We start from the raw sequence: 27,389 nt of genomic DNA, 5'->3' as shown, positions 1-27,389 counted from the left end.
TTCAATCTACAGCACTCATCTCTGGTTTTGACAAATCTTGACAGTGCTCTTAATTGCAGATTGAAAGAGAACGGGAACCATCGCTTTTGACTAATTAAAACGTATTAAGATTAATTTTATGCAAAAATTCACCTGATAAAATTATTCGAATAATGTTTTGAAAACTATTTCCTGTTCAGTTTATCTATATATCTTCAAGAGTGTTCATATAAAGTCCCTGGCATGTGAACCCCGTGCGTTGTTATTGTCGGTCCAATATGGCTGCCGAAAGATTTGGTGTAGACTAGCATTGTTGTGTTGTCTCCCACAATTACTTGTGCCCTCTGATTACAAAATTTTGCTATAGTAGTTCTTGCTTGCACGTTCATAAGCTAAAAATCGCCATGGCAGTAGTTTGAGACCCAATGATCCAATGAAGTTTGTTTCCTTAATATCAAACTTAATTTTGTTGACGCTCCAAATAGTTCAATAATAAATTTTGGCGCCGGTGGAGGAAAGTTGGTTTGTTAAATTGGAAAACGTGCATCATTGAAAGATTTTACCGATGGTAGGTTTAGCTGTAAAAAATCAGTGTTATATTGTATTATTATGGAATGCACTGATTAAGAGTTGCATCATTGAAACAATACCTACCGAACGATTCGGTACGGTTTTAAACGAAAGTTCGAATGCAACAGTGCCTTGGCCTTGGCAACCTGAGATTTTTTAGAATCAGTTTATTTTTAATTTCCCCGTCTACCTAGGTACTCATTATTTAATCAATTTCTTATGGATGATGTTGCTAAAAAATACTTCTTGGTCAGGCTGGTCTACTTATTGCCATTGGACTTATGAATGAACTTGTGGAAGCATGGTGGCAATCCATAGGTTATTCAAAAGAACCTGTTCTTTTGTCATTTTGAACCGATCAACGCTTTTTTACGGACCGATCGTAAAACACACCTTCTGTGACCTTCACCGGCAAAAGCTTTTGCACTTCTGAAGAAAGTCAGCTGACAGCTACACTGGCCGTGGGTCCCCCCCGCTGAGCCGGACCGGTCGATGCTCTTGCAAACGCATAAGTACTCACAATAATTCCCTGCCACCATGTGTGGAAGAGCAACAACGATACTGCCAGTACCTATTCTCTTTTGCCGCTCTGCGTGTGCATTGTGCAACAGTGCTTGATACCTACCAATAGTTACCTACTAGGCTACATAACCTTGTAAAGTAAAAACGCACATCCAAAGTTGTTGCACATTTTCAAAGAATAAACTTTAGCATGCTTGGAGCGTGGGACTAGCAGTAGCAGTTTGTCACAAATCTTGTTTGAAATTTTAACTTTTCTAACTAAAATCCACAAATCAAGTTGCCGCTAAGCAGACATTGCTGTCAATCATGCAGGGCTGGAAAAGTCTATTTTTTTCTGAAATATTGCAGCTCTAATATCATATAATTTTAGCAGGTATGAAATCTTGCGGCTTGAATGTCATAAAGTTTTGCTTGCTTGGAAAATTGCAATTTGCAGTTTGCAAACATGTCATTTCATAAAGTTTTCAACTTCTGCAATCTGCATTACTTTGTTGTTCCTGCAAAAATATCCTGCAGAACATAATCATTGTAATGATAACAAGTCAATCACTGTCAATGTAAACATTTTGTTGAAGATTGCATGTAGTTGTGGTCACATCAGAGCAGTTAGACTGCATTAACACCTGTTCAGCTTACAGTTAAGACAAATGTTATCGGTGACGTTTGTCATTTGACTGTTTTAGGGTAAAATTAGGGATTTGGGCTAACACGTGCATAGACTTAGTAAAAAAATTAGTGGCTTGTAAATGGCTTTTCATGGCTGAGATATGGAATTCACAGCTCAAAAAAAATGGAATCACGGTGTGAGATTTCATAGGTTTGTATTTTCGAGTTGGTGTTGTCAAAATTCGGGTAGACGTGGTATATTCCAACACTTTAAGGACGTAGCAAAATATGAATGGCTATAAAAAATACACCGTACACGCAACTCAAGTTCTGTTTGCTTTACGTCACTCTAAAAACACCGCACTATGCGCCAGCAACAATGAAATGTCACAAAATGTTGCAATATTTATTTAAAAGCCTTTAGAATGCAAACCTACCAAATCCATATATTCTGACACTGTGTGTGACTAAATTTGGCATTTTGTGAGACTAATTCCGGCCGTGCTTCAAACTCTACTAATTTGTAATGCCAACACTCTTGTGTTCAAATTCTAATCGCTGTGTGAGCTCTATTGGAATACGACAGCTTGCAATTAGAACACTATTGAATATTGAACACTACTTAATTAGGCTTTTAATTAAGAGCTATCAAGCTTTTAATTAAGAAAATTTTAATTTTTGCACACAGCTTGGAACAAGCTGTGTGTGTCTAATTTCCAGTCAAAATTGATTTTCACGATTGCAAAATTTTAACGTTGCAAGTGACATTAATAAACATGATGGTCAACATTTGGGGAGCTTGAAATTTTGAGTGAAATAAAGTAAATAGTGTAAGTCAGTTTCGTATCCTCAACGACTGACTAATTGTTATAACCAGATCTTTTGGATTCAGATCAAAGCAGAAGAGTTTAGCTCATTGTGAACACCGGAATTGCAAAGTGAGGTTGGGTAGATCCGTCTAAGCAATCCATGATTCAACACATGGCTGGCAAATCCATAAAACCATGGCTCAAAAAATTCAGTTGCTGCTTGCCAAGTAGATATATTCCATGCCTTTGTCAGCGTACTGCTTGTCATATGCCAATGAAAATAGTAAGATACTGGTCAGAACTCAGAAGTTTAAAAATACCATTTGTAGTGTGCAATTCTGAATATTGTGTGTTAAATAGATTGTTTCCATTAGGGGCTGACAAGATAAATGACAACTTAAGGCAAGTTGAGTGGCAATGTGGCATTGTTCTTAGCTGTTGCCTATTAGGCAGTTTTATGTTGTAAACTGTCTCTACTCACTATCTCTAGTGTCTATCTAGAATATGTCTACCTTCACAGTAGACCCACCCACAACAACAAGTTTTCTCCCATTTTTGAAGCCATCAGCTTCCCCCAGAACCCCACTCCCATTAGATGTATTATCTCCTATATAATTGGTTACATCAATGTATGATTGCGCCCTGAAATTCCAGTGATCAGAAATATGTCACTTTGGAGCTGCTATATTTTAGTTTTAAGTATCGAGTAAAAATTTTTTGACCTTGCTCTAGCCCTAGTTTGTAAAACTCTACCTTTCAAGCCACAAATAGAACTTTCAACCATTTTTAGATCTGTGAGATACAGTACACACTTGATGCAGAAGATGGATATCAATTGATATGGATAGCATACACTGATCTCAATGGTGCCAATTGAACAAATTGTTATTTAAGCTGCAATTCAACAGGTTCATTGAAATTCAGATTACTGATTATAAACTTGTAAAGATGCCATTATCTTCAAGTAAAAGGCTTTACTTCCCAACCTGATCTGTATGAAGTTCCCAAATTTATAAATAACTACAATCATGTACTTGCATGCTGGCAATCCACAATACAATCCAATTTTATGCCCTCAGAAGATCTTGACAACACATTTTCATGCTGATGTATGAGAACAAAATATAAATTTAACTTGCTAATTGTTGGTTTGACAGGACTAGGTTTTGCTATGATTAAGAGTCAAACAAAGCTTTAATTACACATTGAAAAGATTGAAGACAAAATTTTTATTTTAACTATCATTATCAATATTTTTAGCATTGTATTTATATATTAGAATCGTAGAGTAAGTGTTGACCTAATGAGTAATATAATCTGCATATACAGATAACGGATGTAGATTCATTATATCTATGATGACACCTTCTATCATACGGAGTTCATGCATCTCATCTATAGGCAATTGAGGAATTAGTTGAAGGCTGCATACTCATTCTATTCACAAATCCTGTAGCTTTATCTTATTAACTGCATCTAGTTGAGCAGGAATTGCATTTCATTATCTATTGACAGAAATAATTGGAAAATGAAAATTTTAATCTTTTCAAGATCTTGGTATTATATATTTTAATTTGTTTATAGATATATTTGGAGAATTAATTTTGTCCTAATTTGCAGAGCATGGGCATACCATCTTGGTCTGTACTGTGGTCACCTCCTTCCAGCTCCGTTTTTTGATTAGTGATGGCAGAGAAGATGTCTCGTCGTCGGGTGAAGCTTTATGCTCTCAATTCTGAGCGTCAGTGGGACGATCGAGGCACTGGACATGTCACAGCTACGTGAGTGCTCATTTTATCTCTTTGTATTATAATCAGTTGTTGGCATTAATGGTATGCATGAATATATTGGTGCCTAATTACGGTACCATATATCTCGTGTTTTTATTTAATTTTTGGTAACGTGTATTGATATGTATTTGTATTTAATTTTGTGTCATTATCTGTATTTTTTTAGGTCATTTACTCCTTTCATTTTTTCCAGCTCCAATAGTTCATATATATATTTATAATATATGTTATTTACTCTGCATTTCAAATAAACATCAATCAATGTTGTTGGGTTGTTCATAGGAATTCCCTCTGCTTGCTGTCAATAGAAGTAAGAATGCTATTGTGAGAGTATATACTATTATGCTTTTATGAAAGACTCAATAAGTCATTAAGTATACGTAATGTATAAAAAATTGATATTTATCTTATTTCATGAGAGGCGTAATGTATGATAAATTGTGCTGCTCTCAGGTCATCCTTGTATATCACTATTCATCTCCTCAAAAATGTGTTTTTTTTAATTTTCCATTGTACCGTATCTAAATTGACACACATATTCTTGGCAGAATGTTGTAAGAATTCTATGGGGTCAATGTGCAATAATTACATACCTATCAAATATTTCCTGTGTCCTGTTCTCATTATTGTACTTAGTCTATTTCATTCATGCCTATCCTTGCTGATTTTATTCATCCTTTATTTCCTTTAACATTTTTTTTCATGTAACAATATACTCTTGCTTATGACTTCTGCTTAGTTGGTTTGTATTAATTATTCATTTCATCTAATTATTATTGCTCTTGTCTGCAGATTTGTTGATCGTCTCAAAGGCATCTCTCTTTTGGTGCGAGCTGAGGCGGACGGTGCCCCACTCCTGGAGTCCAAAATCCAGACAGACACAGCCTACCAGAAGCAGCAGGGCACGCTCATCGTGTGGTCCGAGGGGGACAACTTTGATCTCGCCCTCAGCTTCCAAGAGAAGGCTGGCTGTGATGAGATATGGGAGAAAATCTGTCAGGTAGCATAATGTTTTTGGAATACCGTTCTTGAACGTATTATGGGAGAAAATCTGTCAGGTAGCATATAAGCATAATGCTTTTGGAATACCGTACTTGAACGTGTTATGGCAGAAAATCTGTCAGGTAGCATACTGTTTTTGAAATACCGTACATGAATGTGTTATGGCAGAAAATCTGTCAGGTAGCATAATGCTTTTGGAGTACCGTACTTGAACGTGTTATGGCAGAAAATCTGTCAGGTAGCACACTGTTTTTGAAATACCGTACTGAACGTGTTATGGGAGAAAATCTGTCAGGTAGCATAATGCTTTTGGAATACCATACTTGAACGTGTTATGGGAGAAAATCTGTCAGGTAGCATAATGCTTTTGGAATACCATACTTGAACGTGTTATGGGAGAAAATCTGTCAGGTAGCATAATGCTTTTGGAATACCGTACTTGAACGTGTTATGGGAGAAAATCTGTCAGGTAGCATAATGCTTTTGGAATACCGTACTTGAACGTGTTATGGGAGAAAATCTTTCAGGCTACCAGGCTGAAAAAAATTGCCATGAGGGGAGGAGAAATTGATTATACCCTCCAAAAAAAACTTACCTGAATGGTCTTTCTGAAACTTCATACATGTATTTAAAATTCTAATAAAGCACATTTTGTTAATACGAATTTTTTTGAGAAAATGGGGGAAAAAGTGAAATGTAAAGAAAACGGAAAAGTGGGACTTGTCTCCTTTTGATTTACGAGCTAAAACCTGGAATAACAAAGGTGTCATTTGATTTGTAATGCAAATATCTAGTTACTCTAGAAGCCCCCTTTATTAAAATTTTGCTATTATTTCGTTTCTATTGGGTTTATTTCTATTCGCCCCCCCCCAATTTTCCTTAATTTTTATTAACTATAATCCAGACAATACATAAATACGAAGAAAGGGCTCCTAGAGTTGATGAAATATTCACTTAACAATTCAAAGAATATGTTTCCTGTTGTTGTAGTTGTAAATCGAAAGGAGATAACTTTTTAAGACGTTATTTGCTGGAAATTTCAAGTTGTTCTAGACCAGGAGACGTAAATAAGAGAAATGGGTCCCAAAAGAAGCATAGGATAAAAAATTGCTCACTTTTGTATCTCTGATTTTCTCATTTCCTATTACATGTGTTGACGGTACCATCATTCGCTGCATGACTCCAGTTTAACACAAACAATTCACTGTGAAACTAATTTCTTAAGAAATATTTGTGCCAATTTTGAATAATGTTCATTTTTTAGCAGTTAGAAACTGCCTCACGCATAAACTAACGCTCACTTGCGTGTGGTTTGCTGCATTTGACGCGCATTTTTTACTGTTGAATAGTGTTAGCAGAAAACAAAACGCAATTTTTTTCAATTTTGGGGAATTTTAAGATTTTTTTTTATTTTTTTACTAGATTTTTTTTAACGCTCTCCTTGCTGTATTATTAGACAAGCAAATCTTAAGAACTTACTAGATCCCATGAGATCCAATTCTATAAACTTGGTGATGATATTGGAGATTTCTCTACTTCTATATTTAAATCAACTCATGATAGTCAATTTTTATTTCTAAACCTTTGATTCAAATTTTTGGGTATTGTGGAAGATCGTGATATGCATGGGACGATGGGCAGTTTATTGCAATTGACTTATGCATGATAATAAAGCCTTAAAAACAATAGGTATGTGGACCTTCTTGGGCGAAAATTTCAATTTACAATATATGGTAACTTACGTGCCACAGAATAGAGATTTGCTGTTAAAGTTGAGATTGCCTTTGTCCTTACTTCTTGGAAGTTGAAGATAAGGAGGAATTTAAATATTTGCACCGTGCCTTTGAATAAACAGTATGAAGTTATCTTTAATTTATAGGGACGAGTTCATATTATATATGGCGCTCCGAGCTGAAACAATCAGTTCAGAGTTGAAAAAGTTGTAAAAATTATGATGAGTGAACTTTTTTTCATTTAAAAATAGGTACGGCCACAACATGTCGTCTTTGTAAAGATTGCATTGACACTGAATAAGCACCTCTTGTTTTCTTCAATGTACTATGTGATGTTCAGCATTATATTTATGCTCGTCTTACTAACAGGTTCAAGGCAAGGACCCAAGTGTGGAGATAACTCAAGAGGTTCACGAAGAAAGCGAGGAGGAACGATTCGAAGAAGCCAACGACTCTAATGTTTATGTGGAGTTACCACCGTGCGAGATGGGCAAACTCGAGCAGATCAGCGAGGTGAGTTGTTATGGAAGTCAACTATCTTGCGCCAGATCAATTATGTGATAAGTGAGGTGAATGGTCTTAGGAGCGAACTAATTGGCATTTTGGAAGACTCATGGTGAATATGAGTAGTAGGTGGATATGAGATGTGATGCATAGTAGTTAACATTAAATATTTATGTACCATCTATGGATTATGCTCGCCTTAGCATATTTGGGAGATCTTGATAATTAAACCTACCATTTGTCAAAACTTATGAGGATAAGAAGTGTTGCAAATAACCTCTGTGTGCATCATTTCCAGATGCTTATTGTTTAAAGTTTGTAGCATTCTTTGTATTGACTTTATGGCGGGTGAACATGTAACAAATGCACTATTTCTGATGTTATAATTGGAGGCCTTACAATTTATCTGAAGAATATTTTCATGCAGTTCCTAAACGCTTTTAGAGGTGGAGCTTCAAATTGCAATTGATGAATTTGTTACAAAAGGGAACGAAGTTGAAAATTGTGTATGTAAAATTGGACTATTTGAATATAATGGAGAACTATCTTGCTGTAGATCACTTCAAATTTATGAATTGAATTCCATTGCTGAGTGAGATTACTTCGTGTTCTAATATTTGTCGCTAAATTAACGTGAATAAACTTGCGTCACTTGAACATTTAATTCCATGGATTTTCTGCCATTTCATCTTCACTTGAGTCAGAGTGGATAGTCAATATATTTTGTTGGATATTTCATTTACAGTGCAATTTTCTGAGGATTTTCTGCACTTTTCGTCTGTGTTTAGTTGCTCAGATCTCCAGCCATTCTAGTTCCTGTTTCTTATTCAGAGGTTCTTGAACAATTAAGTAATGTTGGTTCAGTACCGTATGTTGTGCAGCAGTACTCAACCCTTAAAATTTTCCCCTAAATTGTGCACATTTTGTGCTGCACTTAACCCTTAAATATGTCCCCTAAGTTGTGCAATTTTTGTGCTGCACTCAACCCTTGAAGTTGTCCTCTAAATTGTGTAATTTTTGTGCAACACCCAAAAATATACATTTGTGCCCTCAGTTGCTGTCGGCGTCGCTTCAGAATGTCAACAGACAAGACAAAATAGCGAACAGCATCGAGAATGAGTGCTATATAAAGAAGCTCATTGACCTCTTCAGACTCTGTGAAGACGTCGAGAATTTCGAATGTTTACACATTTTGTATGAAATTTTCAAGAATATATTCCTGCTTAATAAAAATTCCTTATTAGAAGTACTTTTTTCCGACGAGAATATTTTTGATGTAATTGGTGCCCTTGAATACGATCCTTCGAGCCCCACGCCCAAGAAACACAGGGACTTCCTTAAGTCCATGACCACCTTCAAGGAGGTGAGTAGGGTCTTTATTTTTATCACTTAGACCTTTTTTTATTTATCACTTAGCCCACTTTTTCCGTGTGTCGTAGTAGCTGTAGGTCTTCATATCTTTTGCTTAATGTTAGATAGCCCATTTTTCACATGGCGTAATAGTGGTAGCAGATGTTTCTGATATGTTACTTAAGGTGAGCTGGCTGTGTGCTCTTGCATAAGGAGCAGTATGGTAGCTGGTGTTTATTTATGTTACTTAAGAATTGATTGCCTCAATCTTTTTCAAATAAGGGAGCAGTGGTTAATAACATAAAATTTTAGTTTTTGTGTGTAAAGTTCCGCTTTGTACCTGCAGGTTTTAATTAATATTTTTCATTATGGAAGTTTTAACCAAAGAATTTATGTAGTTACATTCCAACATTTTTCCTTTGTTCAGTTGCGTTCGTCGTACAAAATATTGAATCTTCTGCACAATAATTTTTGGATCGAAGATTCTTTACTTGTGTTTTTCCATAAAGTCATGTCTTCTTGAATATTATTCGTAGATACCGAGGCTAGTCTACTACACTTCAGTATTTACCATGATACTTAAACTGAATTCATGCTTCTCTTAGTCAACTACATTCATCATTTCTCTGCTATTTATCAGTTGCTTACTAGTTTGCAATTAGCATAGGTATTAACCTGTCTCCAAATGGTAGTTTTCCTCACATGAATGTTACCCATTGTTGATTTGTTTATCTGCAGGTCATCCCAATAGAGAACAGTGAACTGCTTAACAAAATCCATCAGACGTTCCGAGTTCAATACATCCAAGACGTGGCTTTGCCAAATCAAACGGTGTTCGAAGAGAACCTCCCATCCACGCTCACCTCCTTTATATTCTTCAACAAAGTCGAGATAGTTTCTCTTATCCAGGTATGAACTTTAGCAGTGACCAATTTTCTTACTCTCTGGCTGCATTATTTTATGAATTTCCTACGTATATTTTTTATCTTAGAATGAACTTGACAGGGTTGGCAATGATTAAATCAAAATGATTAAATCATGTGATTAAATCACTTGATTTTTTTATAAAAAAATCATGATTTTTTTGATTTTTTCGATTTTTTTGATTTTTTTGATTTTTTCATATATTTAAATATATTGAGTGGCAGTCTTTAATTTATATTGAGGTATTGTTATTCATGGTTTAGTATAAATGTACTATGAATGACAAATTTGTATATAAACTTGTTGCCTTTAGTGTGTATTAGGTTCCAATAAATTAAATGTTTTTGGTACAGAGGCATCAAGTGTGCAAAACACTATGTACATTGTACTATTGTTTGTATGTATTGTTGTGCAAAGCTATGTACATTGTACATAGCTAACAGCTTAGCTAATTCTTATAAGGCTATAAGTAGTCTTTAACAATTTGACTAGTTGTTATATATTGATTACAATATACAATTTAAATGTGTTAGCTGGCTTATACAGGGTGGGGCAGAACTGATTGAACAGTCTTGAGGCAAAATAAAAGAGTAATGGAGGTACATAAAGAAGAAAGTTTATTTTCTTCAAGATTAGCATAACATACCATTTAAAATACTTATGTTTTGAAAACAATATCAGGAAGATGGGGTTTGTTAGCTGCATCACACTGTTGGAGTCGTTCTCGGAAGTTTTCTATAGCACATTCACACATATGGCGAGGTATGGCCATAACCTCTGCTGCAATAATCCGTTCCCTTAGCTGTGGTAGAGTGTGAGGGCGACTTCTGAACCCCTTTCTTTTAGATGTCCCCAAAGAAAGAAATCGCAAATGCTCAGATCAGGTGACCTCGCAGGCCACTGTAAATCACCCCTCAGAGTCTGGGAACATGCATTTCAAAACATTGAGTGACATTCGGGCTGTTTGAGCTGTAGCCCCATCCTGCTGGAACCACATGTCTCCCAATGCTTCATTTTCAACAATGTTTTCCATCATAGGCGGCAAGAAATTTTGCAACATTGCAGCATAGCGATCGGAATTCACTGTTACGGTTACTCACTCCTCTGAGAACTACTCCAACAGTGTGTTGCTGCTAACGGCCCCCATCTTCCAGATATTGTTTTCAAAACATAAGTTTTCTAAATGATATGTTATGCTAACCTCTAGGAAAATAAACTTTCTTCTTTATGTACCTCCATTACTCTTTTATTTTACCTCAAAACTGCTCAATCGGTTCTCCCCCACCCTGTATATTGAGAGGTTGAGATTGTATCGACCTTTTAGGCAATTAGAAAGATTTTCCACCCTAATATGAGTATTCTAATTAAAATATTTAATTCCAATCTTTAAATATGTGAATTTAAAATTAGAAACACGACAATTACAATTATAAGACTATATATAAAATGAGTAAATGCTGTGAATGGATATAAAATATTTGAATTGTGCACATGTTTATTTCAAACAGTATTAGATTTTCTCATAACTCAAGTCTCGTTTCAAGTCGTACGGGGTTTGTTTGGTTATCGTTCCGTTTATGTTTAGTATTGGTTTATTGGTCTGAATTAAATGGGTACAGTGCAGTCAGTCACTCAGTCACTACCAGTAGGTGTGTATAGAGGGGAGAGTCTGGTAGATTTAGAGGACATAAAACTAGTAGATCTATTGATAGTGCTGTGCACTGTGCTATCAGCTACCTATCTGTTATGTGACTCTTCAATGTCTAGAAGATCTGCATTCCTGAAGTGTTTTTGTATATTGAAGCCAGTTAAATGGTCAATATTTAGCTCATTACCTTGCTCCATACAAACTTTACAAAGCTAATGAATAGACTTATCAATAATTGTTTACCCAAAAATCCCTAAGTGGTAAACACTACCTTGGCCTGTTGGCCATTATTGAAGGCAATAAGTGCCCTTTTTAGCCATCCATTATGATCCATGTACTGTTATTGTTAGTAGGCTAATTGCAACATAAAAAAAAAAACACTTCAAAAAGACAAAAAAGTTGAAAAAATAAAAAAAATCAAATAAATAAAAAAAATCATGAAAAAATAAAAAAATCATTGATTTTTGATTTTTTTTTTTGATTTTTTTAAAAAAATCAAAAAAATCGCCAACCCTGGAACTTGAGGGGAGCATGTACGTTAAAAAAAAACTTTTATTTACGGACGGATCATTTTGAAACTTGGTACCTATATATAAAATTGAAATCTAAGACTTTTTTGTTTGTGTAAATTCTTCGAAAAAAATGAGAGAAAACTTGAAATTCATTGAAAACTGCAAAAAAAAGGGGGGTATTGTAAAAATCTATCTTCTCATTCAATTAACATGCTACAAGATCGAGAGACATGTCATTTGATTCGTAAATCTAGCCATCATCCAATCACTTTTCCCAATTTTTATTATTATTATTATTTGCAATTTTTTTTATTTTTGTTATCAATTTGGTCTCCCCCCCCAATTTTTTTCAATATATAATCCGAAAAAAATAAATCAGAAAAAGTTACTGGATGATCGCTAGATCAGGTCTTTACGTATAAAATGGTGTATCTCGAAATGATTTAGCTAAATGAAAAGTCCAAAATTTTTAAGATGAAAATTTCAAGTTTTCAGGAGAGGCAAAAAACTTGAATTTGTGATCATTGAAGGTATAGGTTTCTACTTGCGCTTTGACGGCTGCCCTGAATGAGCAAATGAACGTACAAACATGGCTTTGGGCTCTTTAAATTCACAGTTCTTGAACCCTTAAAATGAGCCTAACAACAGGACATGTCTAAATTTTCGATTTATGACGTACATGCACCCCAAAACCCTCTGTAGCCTTGTCTTTTTGCCAACATTTCTGAATCTTTGAACAAAATTAACAACTTGGTTCTGCTGGTAAGAATTTTCCAAATGCTCGTGATATGACTGTTCACAAATCTTACTGCTGCCGGATTATTCTTTGTTGGATAAGCAGCTTGGCGAAATTGATGTGAAATTTTACCACCAGTGTCCAGTGATATGCTTGTAAAAGAAAGATGGCCTAGAGCATCCATAAAATTTATCCCGCATCAGTGTCTTTTTAGCGCATTTTCTCATGTATGAATAAATGCACTATTGTGCTCGCCATGTCCGTCTGTCTGTCTGTCTGTCCGTCCGTCCGTCCGTCCGTGACGTGACTTAACGTTTTCGTCGACGAGAAAATGCGCTCTCTGTCTCTCACTGCAATGAGTACCTACTGAGTTATATTTTTTTAGAATCTTTGGTATTAGGTCCAAACTTTCTAAGTTGCCTATTGTCTATTTTTTTATGCTGCTTCTGTTATATTATAACAAAGCTGTGTTATAATTGAATATTATACAACAATTTGTTATTTTCCAGGATGACGAACGGTTTCTGAGCGAATTGTTCCTGCAGCTGAGTTCTGAAGACGTTCCTGTACAGAAGAGAAGAGATCTCATCCTTTTCTTGAAGGAGTTCTGTACGTTCTCNTCTTCTACAAGCACTCCATACATTACCTCATAGGTACAGTGTCTTGAGGAGGGATCACTTGTGTAGGTAGTGTGCCTCACCTTCTACAAACACTCCACATTACCTCATAAGTACAGTCTTAAGGAGGGAGGGATCATTTGTGTAGGTAGTGTGCCTCACCTACAAACACTCCACATTACCTAATAAGTACAGTCTTAAGAAGGGAGGGATCATTTGTGTAGGTAGTGTGCCTCACCTTCTACAAACACTCCTTACACTACTTCATAGGTACAGTCTTAAGGAGGGATGGGTGACTTGAGTAGGTAGTGTGCCTCACTTTCTACAAACAACCCATACACTACCTCATAGGTACAGTCTTAAGGAGGGATGGGTGACTTGAGTAGGTAGTGTGCCTCATCTTCTACAAACACTCCATACATTATCTCATAGGTACAGTCTTAAGGAAGGAGGGGTGACTTGAGTAGGTAGTGTGCCTCACTTTCTACAAACACTCCATACATTACCTCATAGGTACAGTGTCTCACTTAGTTACATTATCTCATTGATGAATCATGGAGAAATGGGCTTTGCTTGTGGTATATTTCATTCTTATAATTCAGATATCATAAAGCTTGTTATTAAATGAATGTTGTCGATCTGAGATTTTATCCGCGACGAGTATGCTTATCATGTGCAGCTAAATATAAACCTATCTTTAACATTTGTTTCCCGCCATCACATATTCATTTATGAACTATTCCACAATCTACCTCGTTACCATTTAGGTGTGGTGTTCACTTCGATCTATTTTAACTGCCTGCATCCTTTTCACATGATGTTACTTTTTATGATAGGGTCCGCGTGATAGGACTAAACTCTTGGAAACTAAAAGGGCCTTGGTCAATAAATAATGTTCTGTTCCTCAATTGGTTTTGATGACCGAATTAATCATCATCCTAATGTGGTCATATTAAATTATTAACCGAAGTTGGCTGTACTCTCTTTAGGTGGTGTGGTCAGAAAATTTGATGTATTTTTAGCCATATTTCAGTTTCATTGCCTTCATTTTGCGTGTAATATAAAGCAATATTTTGACGATAAACGCAGAAAGTCCTCTTATTTAATATTATTTTACATACGATTGCCAGTATATTGTATTAATTTATTCTCCTCAGCTCCACTTCTGAGCAATACGGTGGGCGATGTGGTGGTGCGGGAAGACTACCAGACGGCACAGCTCGCCGCTCTCATCCTAGAGCTGCTCTCCTTCTGTGTTGAGCATCACTCCTTTCATATCAAGAACTACCTCATACACAGAGAACTCTTGAGACGCGTCATGGTTCTTGTTAAATCCAAACACACATTCCTTGTTCTATGTGAGTCTATCAATGTGTGCGTTTCATACTGTTCTATCTGGTGCGATGCTGCCCTCGATTACGTTTTCAGGAATAAGAATTTAACGATATTAGTACCGGCTTTGTTTTTGAAGTATCAGATGTATTTATTTTTGATGATGCAAGAATTTTGTCTTGCATCATGTTGGGGGTGCCGCGAGAGTTATGATTTAAATCGGACAAGTTGAGACTTTTATTAAACAAGAGAGAAATTATCCAGTTCCTTGACGTTGAATTTGTGTATGAATGCACACACAATACAATTGAGATATGGATTCAGCGAATAAATTTCAAAAATTAATTTCACTTTCTGCTGTACTCTGATAAATGCTATATGATTACTTTGATGTTAAGTATGAGTTTGCCTTTGTTCATAATTAATAGTTCGTCAGACATTATTATTGAGCCATTATTGTATTTGCAGGTGCGGTTCGGTTCATCAGAAAGATAGTGGGCATGAAGGACGAGTTCTACAACCGGCACATTATTGCTAACAATATTTTTGCTCCATTGGTCGACGCTTACATCCGCAACGACGCTCGGTATAATCTCCTCGATTCTGCCATCCTCGAACTCTTCGAGTTCATCAAATCGGTCAGTAATGATTCATACACTTGATGTAGAAGGAGAAATGAGGTTTGAAATGATTCTCACTCGTGTGCCCAATTTATTATCCAAGTAAACTAACGGGACTCTTGCGACTTGTCTTGCATTGTGAAGTCATTAGGCAAGCGAGTGATGACGCATTTACTGCTCGTCTGTTCAACAATCCTTCTTTATACGAAGTTCCTCGTATCATGGCTTCCAAGGATTCAAATGAGATATTAATTTAAATTTTTTTTTCGTTATCAAGATTTTTCCATGTATTTTTACCTTTCCCGTATCAATCTTTTAATTTTTCATGAAAATGACTACAATAATAAAATTAAGTTATAGATCTGCCCAACCTCTAACTTTTAACGCAGAATTTGTTACTATCCAAGTGTGTTTGTGTAGTTAATTTAGCCGTAAAACCGCGTTTTTAAACTTTTAGATTTGATAGTTTTTCATAGCAGGAGTTTCATTCTATGCTTCTTCACAGGAGGACATCAAGAGCCTATTGTCGTACAGCATGGAGAAGTTTGGTGACGTTTTCAGCCGTATTGAATACGTGCAAACGTTCAGTATCATGCGAGCTCGCTATATTGAACATCAGGACAAAATACGGGACAGAGAGAAGTCTACTGCCGCCGTCGAGAGGTGGGTGAAAATCATCGCTTATTCAATAACGCTGGTATAAAAATGAGAAGCTAATTCTCTATCTACAAACATTAAAATGTAGCTTGAAGTGAGCCATCTGTTTTCAATGTCGATAGAATGGCGAAGCATTTCGGTGCTGCTTCATACTCAAAATCCGTTCAGTCAGTTCCTGAACTCAATACCTATTATGCTATGATATGATGAATTGATAATGATTAGATACTTTATATGTTATATGGAATGCAGCTGCTGCCTTCTTCTCGATTCAAATATACTCGGCTGAAAGTGTATTTTTGGTTAATGCAACGCACATTTTAAAAATCTCGGGTAGTCGAGTGCAAAAATTTCTCTTTTGCTATTACTTTACTAAGTTGCTAATTGAGTGCATTTGCTGGGAACCTGAACTTTTTTTGAAAAACTTGATGAATAAAGTGTAAATGATTGCATGCCATATCATTGGCATTACCACTTCCCTTCAATTAGTTTCATCACCTTTTCTGACACTTGGGTCTAATGATCTACCGCAACTTCACCAAATTTTGAGATACCGAATTTAGACGAATATAACTATGTTCAAAGTATACTCGGGCTAAGATCAGATATTTGTATGCTATTGTTTTCAGGTCTTTAGGGACCAAAAGCATAAATTTATTGTACCGTATTGCCCCCATATACCGTAAAATGGGGTAACTTAGACCGGCGGGGTAACTTAGACCACTTTTCGTTTTTTTAACAAAAACCCCCACAACTCAAAAACTATTTGACATAGAAAAATTTTGTCAATGAGCATTAAAGGCCTAATACTGAGGCTACATAACACAATAGAAAGATTTGAAAAGTTTGCATATCTAATAGGTTAAAAAATTAAAAATGTGACCCACAAAAAAAAAGCTATCATTTAAAGCCTCTCAGAGTACCCCCTCCAATTTATTTATTTTTTGGTTAAATAACTCCAGGTTTTGATACATTGTAGTAGAACTCTTCTAGTTACATATGCAAATGACAAATTTTAGGAAAGTGTCATAGTTTGAAAATGGGGGGCGCCGCCCCCAAATGGGGTAACTTAGACCACCTAATGTCAGCCCTGACGGGGTAACATAGACCGGCTTGGAAGTTAATATAAAATTACCATATATAACATATTATATGTTTGACAGCCTATTTATGTTTTTTCTTTATGTTTCAGACTCTACAGGGTCTTATATATGGTAATTTTAACTTAATTTCCAAGCCAGTCAATATTACCCCATCAGGGCTGCCATTAGGTAGTCACATTTCCCTCATTATGGGGCGGCGCCCCCCATTTGCAAACTATGACACTTTCCTCAAGTTTGTCATTTGCATATATAACTAGAAGAGTTCTACTACAATGCACCAAAACCTGGAGTTATTTGAAGTTATTTTACCAAAAAATATAATTGATTTTACCACCTGGTCTAAGTTACCCCAAGAGCTGGGGTAACAAAGACCACCACTTTTTTTTTAAATTACATAAAGACTATGAGAGGCAGAAGCCAGCAATTTATGGTGAGTGAAGCTAGAGTATAGACATGTATTTTGCATGTTTCAATTCAAGTTTAATTTAGCTAGTAAAAAAATGGCATCATTTATAAAAAAAAAGTGGTCTAAGTTACCCCATTTTACGGTACGTAACGTAAAGCGTTTAAAATGTAATGTAGGAATTAAAAAATAACTTTGGAACATGTGAAGCATGATCAACTTTCATTGTATGGGTATGCAAATGAAGGCGTGAAATAAAATTTGTTTGCCGCAGCTTGGGCCTGGTGCGGTCAACGGGCGCCGCGAGTGCGCGCTACCGCCGCGACCTTCGCGACATGGACGCTGAGGAGGAGCAGTGGTTCAGCTCCGACGACTGCGACGAGGTATGGCGCGATTCCACCACATTTTCCACCACATATGGCGTGATCCACCACACAATTCTACCACATATGGCATGATCCACCACACAATTCTACCACATATGGCATGATCCACCACACAATTCTACCACATATGGCATGATTCACTACACAAATCTACCACATATGGTGTGATCCACCACACAATTCTACCACATATGACATGATCCACCACACAAATCTACCACATATGGTGTGATCCACCACACAATTCCACCACATATGGCATGATCCACCACACAATTCTACCACATATGGCATGATCCACCACACAAATCTACCACATATGGTGTGATCCACCACACAATTCTACCACATATGGCATGATCCACCACACAATTCTACCACATATGGTGTGATCCACCACACAATTCCACCACATATGGCATGATCCACCACACAAATCTACCACATATGGTGTGATCCACCACACAATTCTACCACATATGGCATGATCCACCACACAATTCCACCACATATGGCATGATCCACCACACAATTCCACCACATTTATTCGTATCTCGCCTTGAAAAGTCAGCAGCTAGATCTCACAGTTCATGTGGTGTTCTGCCGACGTCTTGCTGCTTCATTTTACTGCTTCATTTTGCTGCTTCATCTTGCCTGCTTCATCTTGCCTGCTTCATCTTGCCCGCTTCAGCTTGCTCACTTCATCTTGCTCGCTTCATCTTGTCTGCTTCATCTTGCTTGCTTCATCTTGCTCGCTTCATCTTGCTCGCTTCATCTTGTCCGCTTCATCTTGCTCGCTTCATCTTGCTCGCTTCATCTTGTCCGCTTCATCTTGCTCACTTCATCATGCTTTCTTCATCTTCTCTGCTTCTTCTTCTCTGATTCTTCTCTGCTTCATCTTGCTTTATTTCATCTTGTCTGCTTCATCTTCTCTGCTTCTTCTTCTCTGATTCTTCTCTGCTTCATCTTCTCGGCTTCATCTTGCCTGCTTCATCTTGCCTGCTTCATCTTGCCTGCTTCATCTTGCCTACTTCATCTTGCCTGCTTCATCTTTCTAACCTTTATTCCCTCATTTCAGCGCAGTGGTAAAAGATAGACAATGATTTCTGTTTGGTATCTGGTACTTCAAAATTAACATTTGCACTCAAAAATTCATATTGAGGTCTCCAGTAAATATTATCCATTCATGGACCTAATATTTAATTCGCATGGTCACTAGTCATTAGCCATTTTTGAAACTATTGCTCTAAGTTTTCTTACATACAAGTAGATATGTAAAGCATCGATGCAATGGGCCGAGTAGGGCATTAGCTGATAATCTAGCTACTACTTTGTTCTCGGTGCTGATCGACTAATCTGTTTTGACCCCTCATTTATCTTCAAATAGTTTAACACGTTGACTCCGAAGTGGTACATATGCGTACCACGAAATGTATTTCTCCAGGACGTAGTGGTACACAATTCAGGTTGCCTGAAATCGGCCAAATCCGAGAACAAAAATGGCCGATAACCTAATGTATACTAGTTTATTTGTAGGTTCCGCTATGAAAATTTCATTTATTTTCTTTTTGTAGTATTTAAAATTTAATTAGGAAGTACCCCTATCATAAATTTTAGCCGGCCAACGCAATTGAGAAAAACTAAATCACAGAATTTGTCCGGAAAAAATGATAGTCTGGCAACCCTGTTTAAAAACAGTACAAAAAATGAAATAGTACAAGTCTACAAGATGAAGCAATCGGAGTCAAAGTGTTAAATTTGATGTGTTTACAGAAAGTGTATTTATGTTGAGAATTCAGGCATGGAAAACAACTCAATTTTCTCGACCTGGTAATTTGTTTACAATGTTAGGGTGACAAATCTCTTGAATAAAAGCTGGTGATTAGTTGAGACATAATTATTTTATTTTGATTATATTAATCAGCAGGTGAAATGTTGTATTGCATTAAATTTATTATTGAGTTTTTAATGGAAAATACTCCATTGTTTAACCCTTGTCACACTGCATAATTTCACTACGTTATAATCATTTCAAGTGTTGTTACAGTTGTAGCTTACAGTTCGACAAGAATTGAATATGTTTTGCTGATGTGCGTTGATATCTTAAATGCCGGTGTGTGTGCAGGACTACCACAGCTCGTTGAAGCAGGAGCTGCTGAAGGGTGGGGCTGGATCGGTGCCGGGGCTGGATGAGGAAGAGGAAGATGATGAGCCTGTGGGTGCCTTGCTGGGTGCCACCTCTCCTCATCGCCTCGCCTCGTCTCCTCTGCTTCAAGCCCAGGGCAAGTCAACATTCCCCTTCGCGCTGCATATTTTTCCTCGCACAATAAATCTTCTATTAATAACTCAAGGGACGCGAAACTACAATGGAATTGAATGGTGAAAGATTAGTGTTGTGAAGTCGCTACAACACCATTAATATTTTTGCTTATTACAGTGGAGAAACTGCAAAAGGAGAACCCTGCCCTGACCGCAGCTCTAGAGAGCAGTAGTAGCAGTCACGTCGTAGCCGCTGCTGCTGTAGCGGCTGGGGAAGGCGAGAGGAGCTCTTCAGCTGCTGGAGGAGAGCACCACGAAGCAGTAGGCTCGGCAGGCGGGGTCAGTGTAACGTCGAGCGTTGGCCGCTCATTTCATGTTAAGCCTCACTCTAGTGACGCCCTTAGGGCTGCCTGTAAGGGCCCCGCCAGTCACCGGCTCATCGACAACGCAGTTCAGTTCGTGTCTTACCAAAATAACGACAACCACACCTCCGCCTCCTACGATCGCTCCATGGACAACAATTCGCCTAAAATTATCGGGTGTGGCGTTGCTGTGGCCTCAGTGCCTAGGAAGGTGAGTGGTGGTCGTGGCTGGGATTAAAAGATGAGATGAACGTGCGATGGAAAATACCGGAAATGAAGTGGTCTCCCTGCGAAAATGTGTTTCATTGCATATCATTGGGAGCTTTAGGTTTCACTCATTTTTCATGATGCAAAAAGTTATTATGATGAAATAATTGTGCAAACATCAATTTATTGTGGCAGTATGACGTGAAAAAGTAACTAAAACAACTGAAATTATTTTGAACTTGTGTGAAAGTATTTAAACTTGGTATATATTCTATTGGTCTAATTATGATTCGCAATAATTCTATTAAGTTAAAATTCGAGGTTGCATTGAAAGAAGGTTCAAGATTAAGTTGCATTGATAGAACAGAACATTCTTGTCTATGAAGTGCTTGCTCTAATATTGGTTCACCATCCAGGTATTTGGTTTGATTTCGTTAAATGAAACTGAGTCACCAGCTAATGTTGTTGTCCACACATTAGGCGCAAAATCTGGGTAGTGAGTGGGTTTCTTTATAAATTGTTGCTCTGCTGGTGCAAATTACTACTCTAGTGATTAGTACTCACAGTATATTGTCTTTTCGTGCAATTCGTAAGAGCTTAAGAAACTAGCATACGACGTAAACAGCCTTAACTAGGATAGGTTTATTTCTTGTGCCTATACGACCGTACTGCTAATTTAGTGAATAGTTAAGAGATCTATCTACGTAGCTCTGCTCGACGTGAAACGTAAGTTTAATTAAGTTTCTGATTTAATCTGTTTACGTCTGAGTCGTTATTGTTGCTCCAATATTAGACTTGTTCTGTTAATACTTTAATGATTTTGAACGCCTCCGTATGAGCTGCATACTTGAGTTACTCTTGCAACCTTTATTACATAATTCACTTGGAGATTTCGTTTATTTGCGACAACATTTGATCTTTGGAATAGTTGCTTTATTTGAAAGTTTTAGCCGAGAAAATAATTTTATAACTCGAAAATTAAAAATTTTGAGTGACATCTGGAATGGTATGCATACGTGAATTTGTTAGATAAGTGTAATAATCCTCACCTACATTCCACAAAATTCTGAAATGGAAGCAGCTTTTGAGTATGCATCAAGTTCGCTGATTGGTAAAATTTTGCATTTGCACGTTTAATAACTAATATTACATTCAACGATTGTAGTTGGTAGCATCATTTGATGTGGAATTTTCAAGTTGACAATCACAGTAGTTACTATCTACGTTATCTGATAACCTTCATCTTGGCTTCCGTTCGTATATCGCTCATCTTATTCAGTGTATCTTTTTTTTTTCAACGATTAATGTTTTGTGTCTACTAACATTCTAATTGAGCCTTTTTTATGTTTGTCAATAGATGATGCTGAATGTGAGAACTTTTAATGACGTGAAATGATCCATTTCGTGTCCTGCAACGATCCATTCGATGTCGTGAAACTATCCATTTCATGTCGTCCAACGATCCATGCTATGTCATGAAACCATCCATTTCAGTCGTGAAACTATTTATTTCGTAAGGCAAAGCCTCATTTTTAATTATAAAATTGCAAATAAATGTATTGAAACGTATCATTTGCACACAGATCAGTTTAGTGGACTATGACGAAAATTCTGATGAAGAAGAGGAAGAAATGGAAGATGATGACTCTGACAACAGCAACAGCAGCACCGGCAGCAGCAGCAGCAACCCGAGCAGTAGCGGCAGCCATAACAATTCTGGTGTCAATTCTACAGAAACTTCATTGACTGAAACATTTTCCAACACACCCACTCAAGAATTGCTTTCTGCTCAGAAAGTTCTCACTACTGAAGTGTCTAAAAAAGTTAAGGAAAATATTCCTATTAGTGACGGAACTTTAGAAAGCTCAAGCTCTGCTGCTGATGACAGTAAGAGTTCGGCTGATGCTAAGAGTGCTGTTGCTAACTGTAGCTCTCCGAAAGTGAGTATTACGGCGTCCGGAACGACGTCACCTCTTCGTGTTTCATCTGAAAACAGTGAAGATGATATTCCTGGCAATGACGAACCTAAAGAAAAACTAGTGTCGAACACTCCAAGGAAAGTTGACGGAGTTAAAGATGCACCAGGCGAAAACACATCAGATATATCAGATGATACGGTTTCTATGTCGAAAGCTAATGATTGCAGTCCATCAAATGTGAAAAATAAATCTAATGGAGGAAAATCATCTGATACTGAAAGTGATAATCAAGAAGGCAAGGCTGAGGCGGAGTCAGAAATTTCTAGCGACGAGCCACGGGAAGACATGGAGCAGGAGAAGAAGCGTGATCGACTACAGCAAGACGAAAATAACGACACCAAAACCAAACCGACCAATGATTCTAAACATGCTAACTCCGACGGTACCATTTATGAGAAACACGAGAAAATTGTCAGTTCTGTGGCCAATGATGTGACTGCTGCTGCGAACGGGCTCTCAAAATCTGATGATTTACTAGAAGGCGAGACTCTCAGGAAGAGGCCACGTCTTGCTGTAGACTGAAAAATTGTAGCGCATTCATTTTGCTTCTCCTAAATGAAATCACGAGAGTAATATCTTCTCTGTGCGTTTGATAAGTGCGCATAAAAGTTAAGACGGGTCTTGAGCGCCTTAGATTGCGTTGAAGCCTCACGGTGGCAAATTAAGCCGTCGTCGTAGGGCGAGGTACTGAAAATACTTTCCTAAACTTCCTACCACATTCGTATCTGCAACCATGTTTACTATCTATTTGTCTCACTGGTTACGTTCCACCGCATTTGTTCTTATATCTCGCCTTGAAAAGTCGACAGCTTCTTCTCACAGTTCATTTGGCGTTCTGTTTAGAGCAGCGTGAGTAAGGCATTGTTTGTCCATCCACAATGCATTCATAGCCAATTCTAATGAAGTTATCGAGTACAGCACAAAAATCCTCCCTTGTCTCATCACACTGGGACTTTTACCTACAGTCTCAAGTTATTTGTCTCTTGCTGCTATTCTTTTTATTGATGGACGTGTTTGAGTTGATGCTCCTTGTAGCAAGGAACCTGGTAACAGTTTTATTAACCAAGTGTTGGAGGTGAGCGTCGCGTTTTTTTTTTTCGTTGTGTCTGCGCTCTCTGTAAATAAGCCTATAAATATTTGTATATTGATTGGTGTAAGGTGTTGCCGTGATCGAGTGTTCCGCAGTCTTCTTGTTTTATCTAATGACGGGCGTTGACATGGTCGACAACCGGCATCATTTTGATCGCTTCTTCACTTGCAGATAGACGAGACCCATCATCCAGTCTCTGATTTATTTATCGCTTTCACAATTTGAGTTCACAGCGCATGGATCGCATGATTTTTGTGAACTTATTTCATTTTCCCTCTTTCACCATCTTGCCATGTTTCAATGAAGACTTGTTAGGTGCGTGAGGTCCTACTTGACACGGTAACATGTATTTCATCATGAGTAATGTTCTTTGAAGGCTTGGCCTAAATTGTCACCCTCCTACCTATTGAATATTTCTCAAAATAATTTACCTTTTAATTCGCATGTTTCAAAAATGTGGGAATCAAGATCGAACGTATAAATTAAAACGGAAATAGTCCAGTTTTTACTGGAAACTTACGTTCCTGGCACGCTCTCCTTTATTGTTAAAAATACTTTTTTGTTTCCATTTAGTTTTGGTTCCCGTGACAGTTGGTTATATGAAAGCTATCATTGTTTAATGAAGGAATGAAATGGAAAGTTCGGTACCTGATCTCAAATATTACTGCACGTCTCGTCTTTACTGCCCCGTTATAGCGGTGAAGTTTTTAGAGCTCCCTTTTGTGTGCCTCTCCTAGGGCTATAATTTGACCTCCTGTACGAAACTTCAGTGCATTGATGCATCAGGCCGTAGCTTCTTTTCTAAGCCTTACTGTTCTATTATTTTCTGTCCTTGCCATTGCTTTATTCCATAGTCTTAATGTAGAAAGAATAAGTGTAGATTTCTATGCCTATTTATGGGCTAGGATTCCTCGACGAAGAGGTGGGTAGATAATGTCAGCAGATGCCGAGGCCTGTTAGTGCCGTTAGCGGCATGCCTCTGTGAATTGATTGTAACAGGTTAGTATTTCACTGCTAACTATGATCCGCTTTGATTAGTCTCATGATTTTGCAGATTACTTGTACTTGCGGCAGAGTTTCTGTTAATCACAGTTTTCATTATCAACGTTTGACTTCAAATTTATTTATTAATAACTTCTCATTGATTCTGCCGATGTTGTGGTTGACTAATTAAATTTTATTTGCATGACATCACAAGTGTAATCAGCTTCGATTGTTCTTCTCTCTTGCAGTTTGACGACAATTGTGTTGTATTATGACGCATTTAGGTGCTTGCCGTTATTTTGGATCTGCAGTTTGTTTAAACTCCGCCATTTTGTAACAAAATCGGTTTAGTCACAATGTTTCGTTACGCGCCCATTCTTGTCGGCAGCTTCATTTCAATCTAGAATTTTTCATGTTAAATGGAATTCCATGTAGAAGAAAATCTGTTATTCACAAACAAGCCCATTTCAGTTAATATGGTTCGGGCTTTCTGACTTGCTTTGGCATTCATTCAGTACTTGTTGATGCAGTTAATTCGGCTTCTGTACAACGAATACTTCGTTGATTTTCTTTGTTAACGTATATGGTTCTAGGTGTATTGGTTATTTTAGGTAGATGTGACTTACAATTTTTTTTTATGTTCAAGTTACAACTGCTACAGGTTTAATTACGATGCCTGGTGCGCTGCTGCCGGGCAGCTACGTATAAATAGTAACTAAATAACTGTAAAAATAATTACCATAGGTCTACCACCCTCTACACGAGTACAGTTACTCCCAAAACTGATGAAACTACCCATATAAATAATTTGCATTTTTCTTTCATAAATGAACTGACAACCAAATTTTTGATCACGATTTTGTATTTGATGACATCCACACATGTATCGGAGATGTTTTCATTTTTCCCCGTTCCCTTATCGCGACTCAACTTTACTAGCAGAGGTTGACTTGAACCTATGAATTACTCAAATGCAGTGCTATATCATTGCCAGCTTACCATCGTACTATATTGAATGAATTATTTTTTCATGCTTATAATTGGTAGGGAAAATGTATCATTTAAGCTGATTTTTAAACGCCAACTACATATAGGATGGGTAATAAATTTGTTATTATTATTACCAACTTAATGCCCTATGATTTTTGTTTTCTTTAGAGAATTCTACCGTAATGTGTAATGCAGGAATCTTGTGGGGTAGGAAAAAAAATTTGGCATGCGGTTTAAATCTGCTTTCTAATGAGATGAAGACTCCCATATCATTATTCTTGGGTTGTCTTCAAATTAAGATGTTCCTAACCGGGACTCGCATAAGAATCCACCTTATGATCAAAAATTGTTTCTACTTTTCATCCATTAGTGTTATATCTGAATATTCCTCTCCTTACAACTTGACTGTTGTTATAGGACACTTCGACGGCTTTTCATCAGAACAAAAAGATTAAATAAGTCAGGCTTGTTTTCCCTCTCTATCTTCTTTCTTGAACGTTATTGAAAAATATTGTGGTTATTTTATAGTTCTACAACTATACATTTTATATCTGGCGGTCTGTCGATGCATTTTTTGGCATCTTAGAGACATGAAGGTAGGAATTAATGCGAGGTGAAATTTTGTGTTGGTGGTTTTTGAAGGATTTGTTGTCTTGTTATTTATGGAGGTTGAGAATTAGAGTAGTAGGCTCATGGGTCGACTAGAAATGTAATAAAGATAGGAAAATCTGATTATTGTCCGGACTTCGACACAAAAGTAATTAATTCAATGCGACTTGACGTAGGAAATAGAGAGAAAAACAGTTAGTTTTTATCGGACAAATGATGTATGAGTAGAGCGTATTTATTGTAATTTCTTTCACTAATACTAATACTTCCGTGAGACGTTATCTTTATCTTATCATTGAGAAAACTTTTGTACAATTTTCATTACTCCGCTGCTTGAACGTGCGGATTCTCATCATTCAAGCTGGACTTGTCGTCACTCACATCGAGTTTACTTTAGGGATTTTAGTGTGTAATTTATTAACAAGTACTAAAATGATTACTATTAATCAAACTGACATCTTGAACGATTCTACGCCTTCAATCTGCCCACCAAAATTTTCCGCCTACAGAGAATTGCAACAAATAGAGAAACCCCAACTGCCATGCTAAGTCTATTGTAAATGTGGTTATGTTCTATCGTAATATCGTACTTTGCTTAAGTGGATCATTTTTTTCTGCCGCTCCTTGTCTTTCTTGCGTCTTGACTCGCCGCCCGCTGAATTGTTCTGCTCGTCTCCTGAGCATCTCGTAATAATCTGAAGCCCTGGGGGTATTGGAAACCTTAATTACCTTCTATTTTATATTAAGGATGAAGTGAATGCCGATGACACTTCATGAGACTCCATTTTGTATCTGCCAAGTCATCTCATCTCGATGAAAATCTAGAATATGTTGATAACGTATGAAGAGCCTGCAGAAGTGTATTATAAAGTTCCTATGCTGCTCTTCAATGCTTTTTGGGTCAGGAGTTCACTCACTGCATTTCTTTTCTACGGCCATCTTATTAGCGAGAGTATTTTTGTGAGACGGTATGTGTGTCGCGTGATTGAACGCTCATGCTCCATGTCTGCTGTTGACTTCCTGACGCTATTCTTGTCCGTGGGAGTAGTAGCTGCTATAAATACAATGTCAGCAAATACTCGACTTTTCTAAAAATATTCTTGTAT

General features: G+C 37.1%; 1 protein-coding gene across 1 annotated transcript; it reads left to right on the top strand.

Moving 5' to 3' along the window:
- The first annotated feature begins 238 nt into the window (after positions 1-238).
- On the top strand, positions 239-27,380 carry LOC108666472 (serine/threonine-protein phosphatase 4 regulatory subunit 3). Its single transcript, XM_018153354.2, has 16 exons — positions 239-547; positions 4,107-4,267; positions 5,069-5,276; positions 7,381-7,524; positions 8,570-8,878; positions 9,604-9,774; positions 13,195-13,315; positions 13,573-13,577; positions 13,770-13,815; positions 14,460-14,660; positions 15,103-15,272; positions 15,760-15,917; positions 17,692-17,800; positions 19,929-20,085; positions 20,241-20,635; positions 22,215-27,380. The coding sequence occupies exons 2-16, from the start codon at positions 4,173-4,175 to the stop codon at positions 23,130-23,132; spliced, it is 3,207 nt and encodes a 1,068-aa protein (XP_018008843.1). The 5' UTR covers positions 239-547; positions 4,107-4,172; the 3' UTR covers positions 23,133-27,380.
- Positions 27,381-27,389: the final 9 nt, after the last annotated feature.

The sequence above is a fragment of the Hyalella azteca genome, unplaced genomic scaffold, assembly GCF_000764305.2.
Source record: "Hyalella azteca isolate HAZT.00-mixed unplaced genomic scaffold, Hazt_2.0.2 contig10770, whole genome shotgun sequence".
In the NCBI taxonomy this organism is placed as follows: Eukaryota; Metazoa; Arthropoda; class Malacostraca; order Amphipoda; family Hyalellidae; genus Hyalella; species Hyalella azteca.
This window is presented reverse-complemented; position numbering and strand designations above follow the sequence as displayed.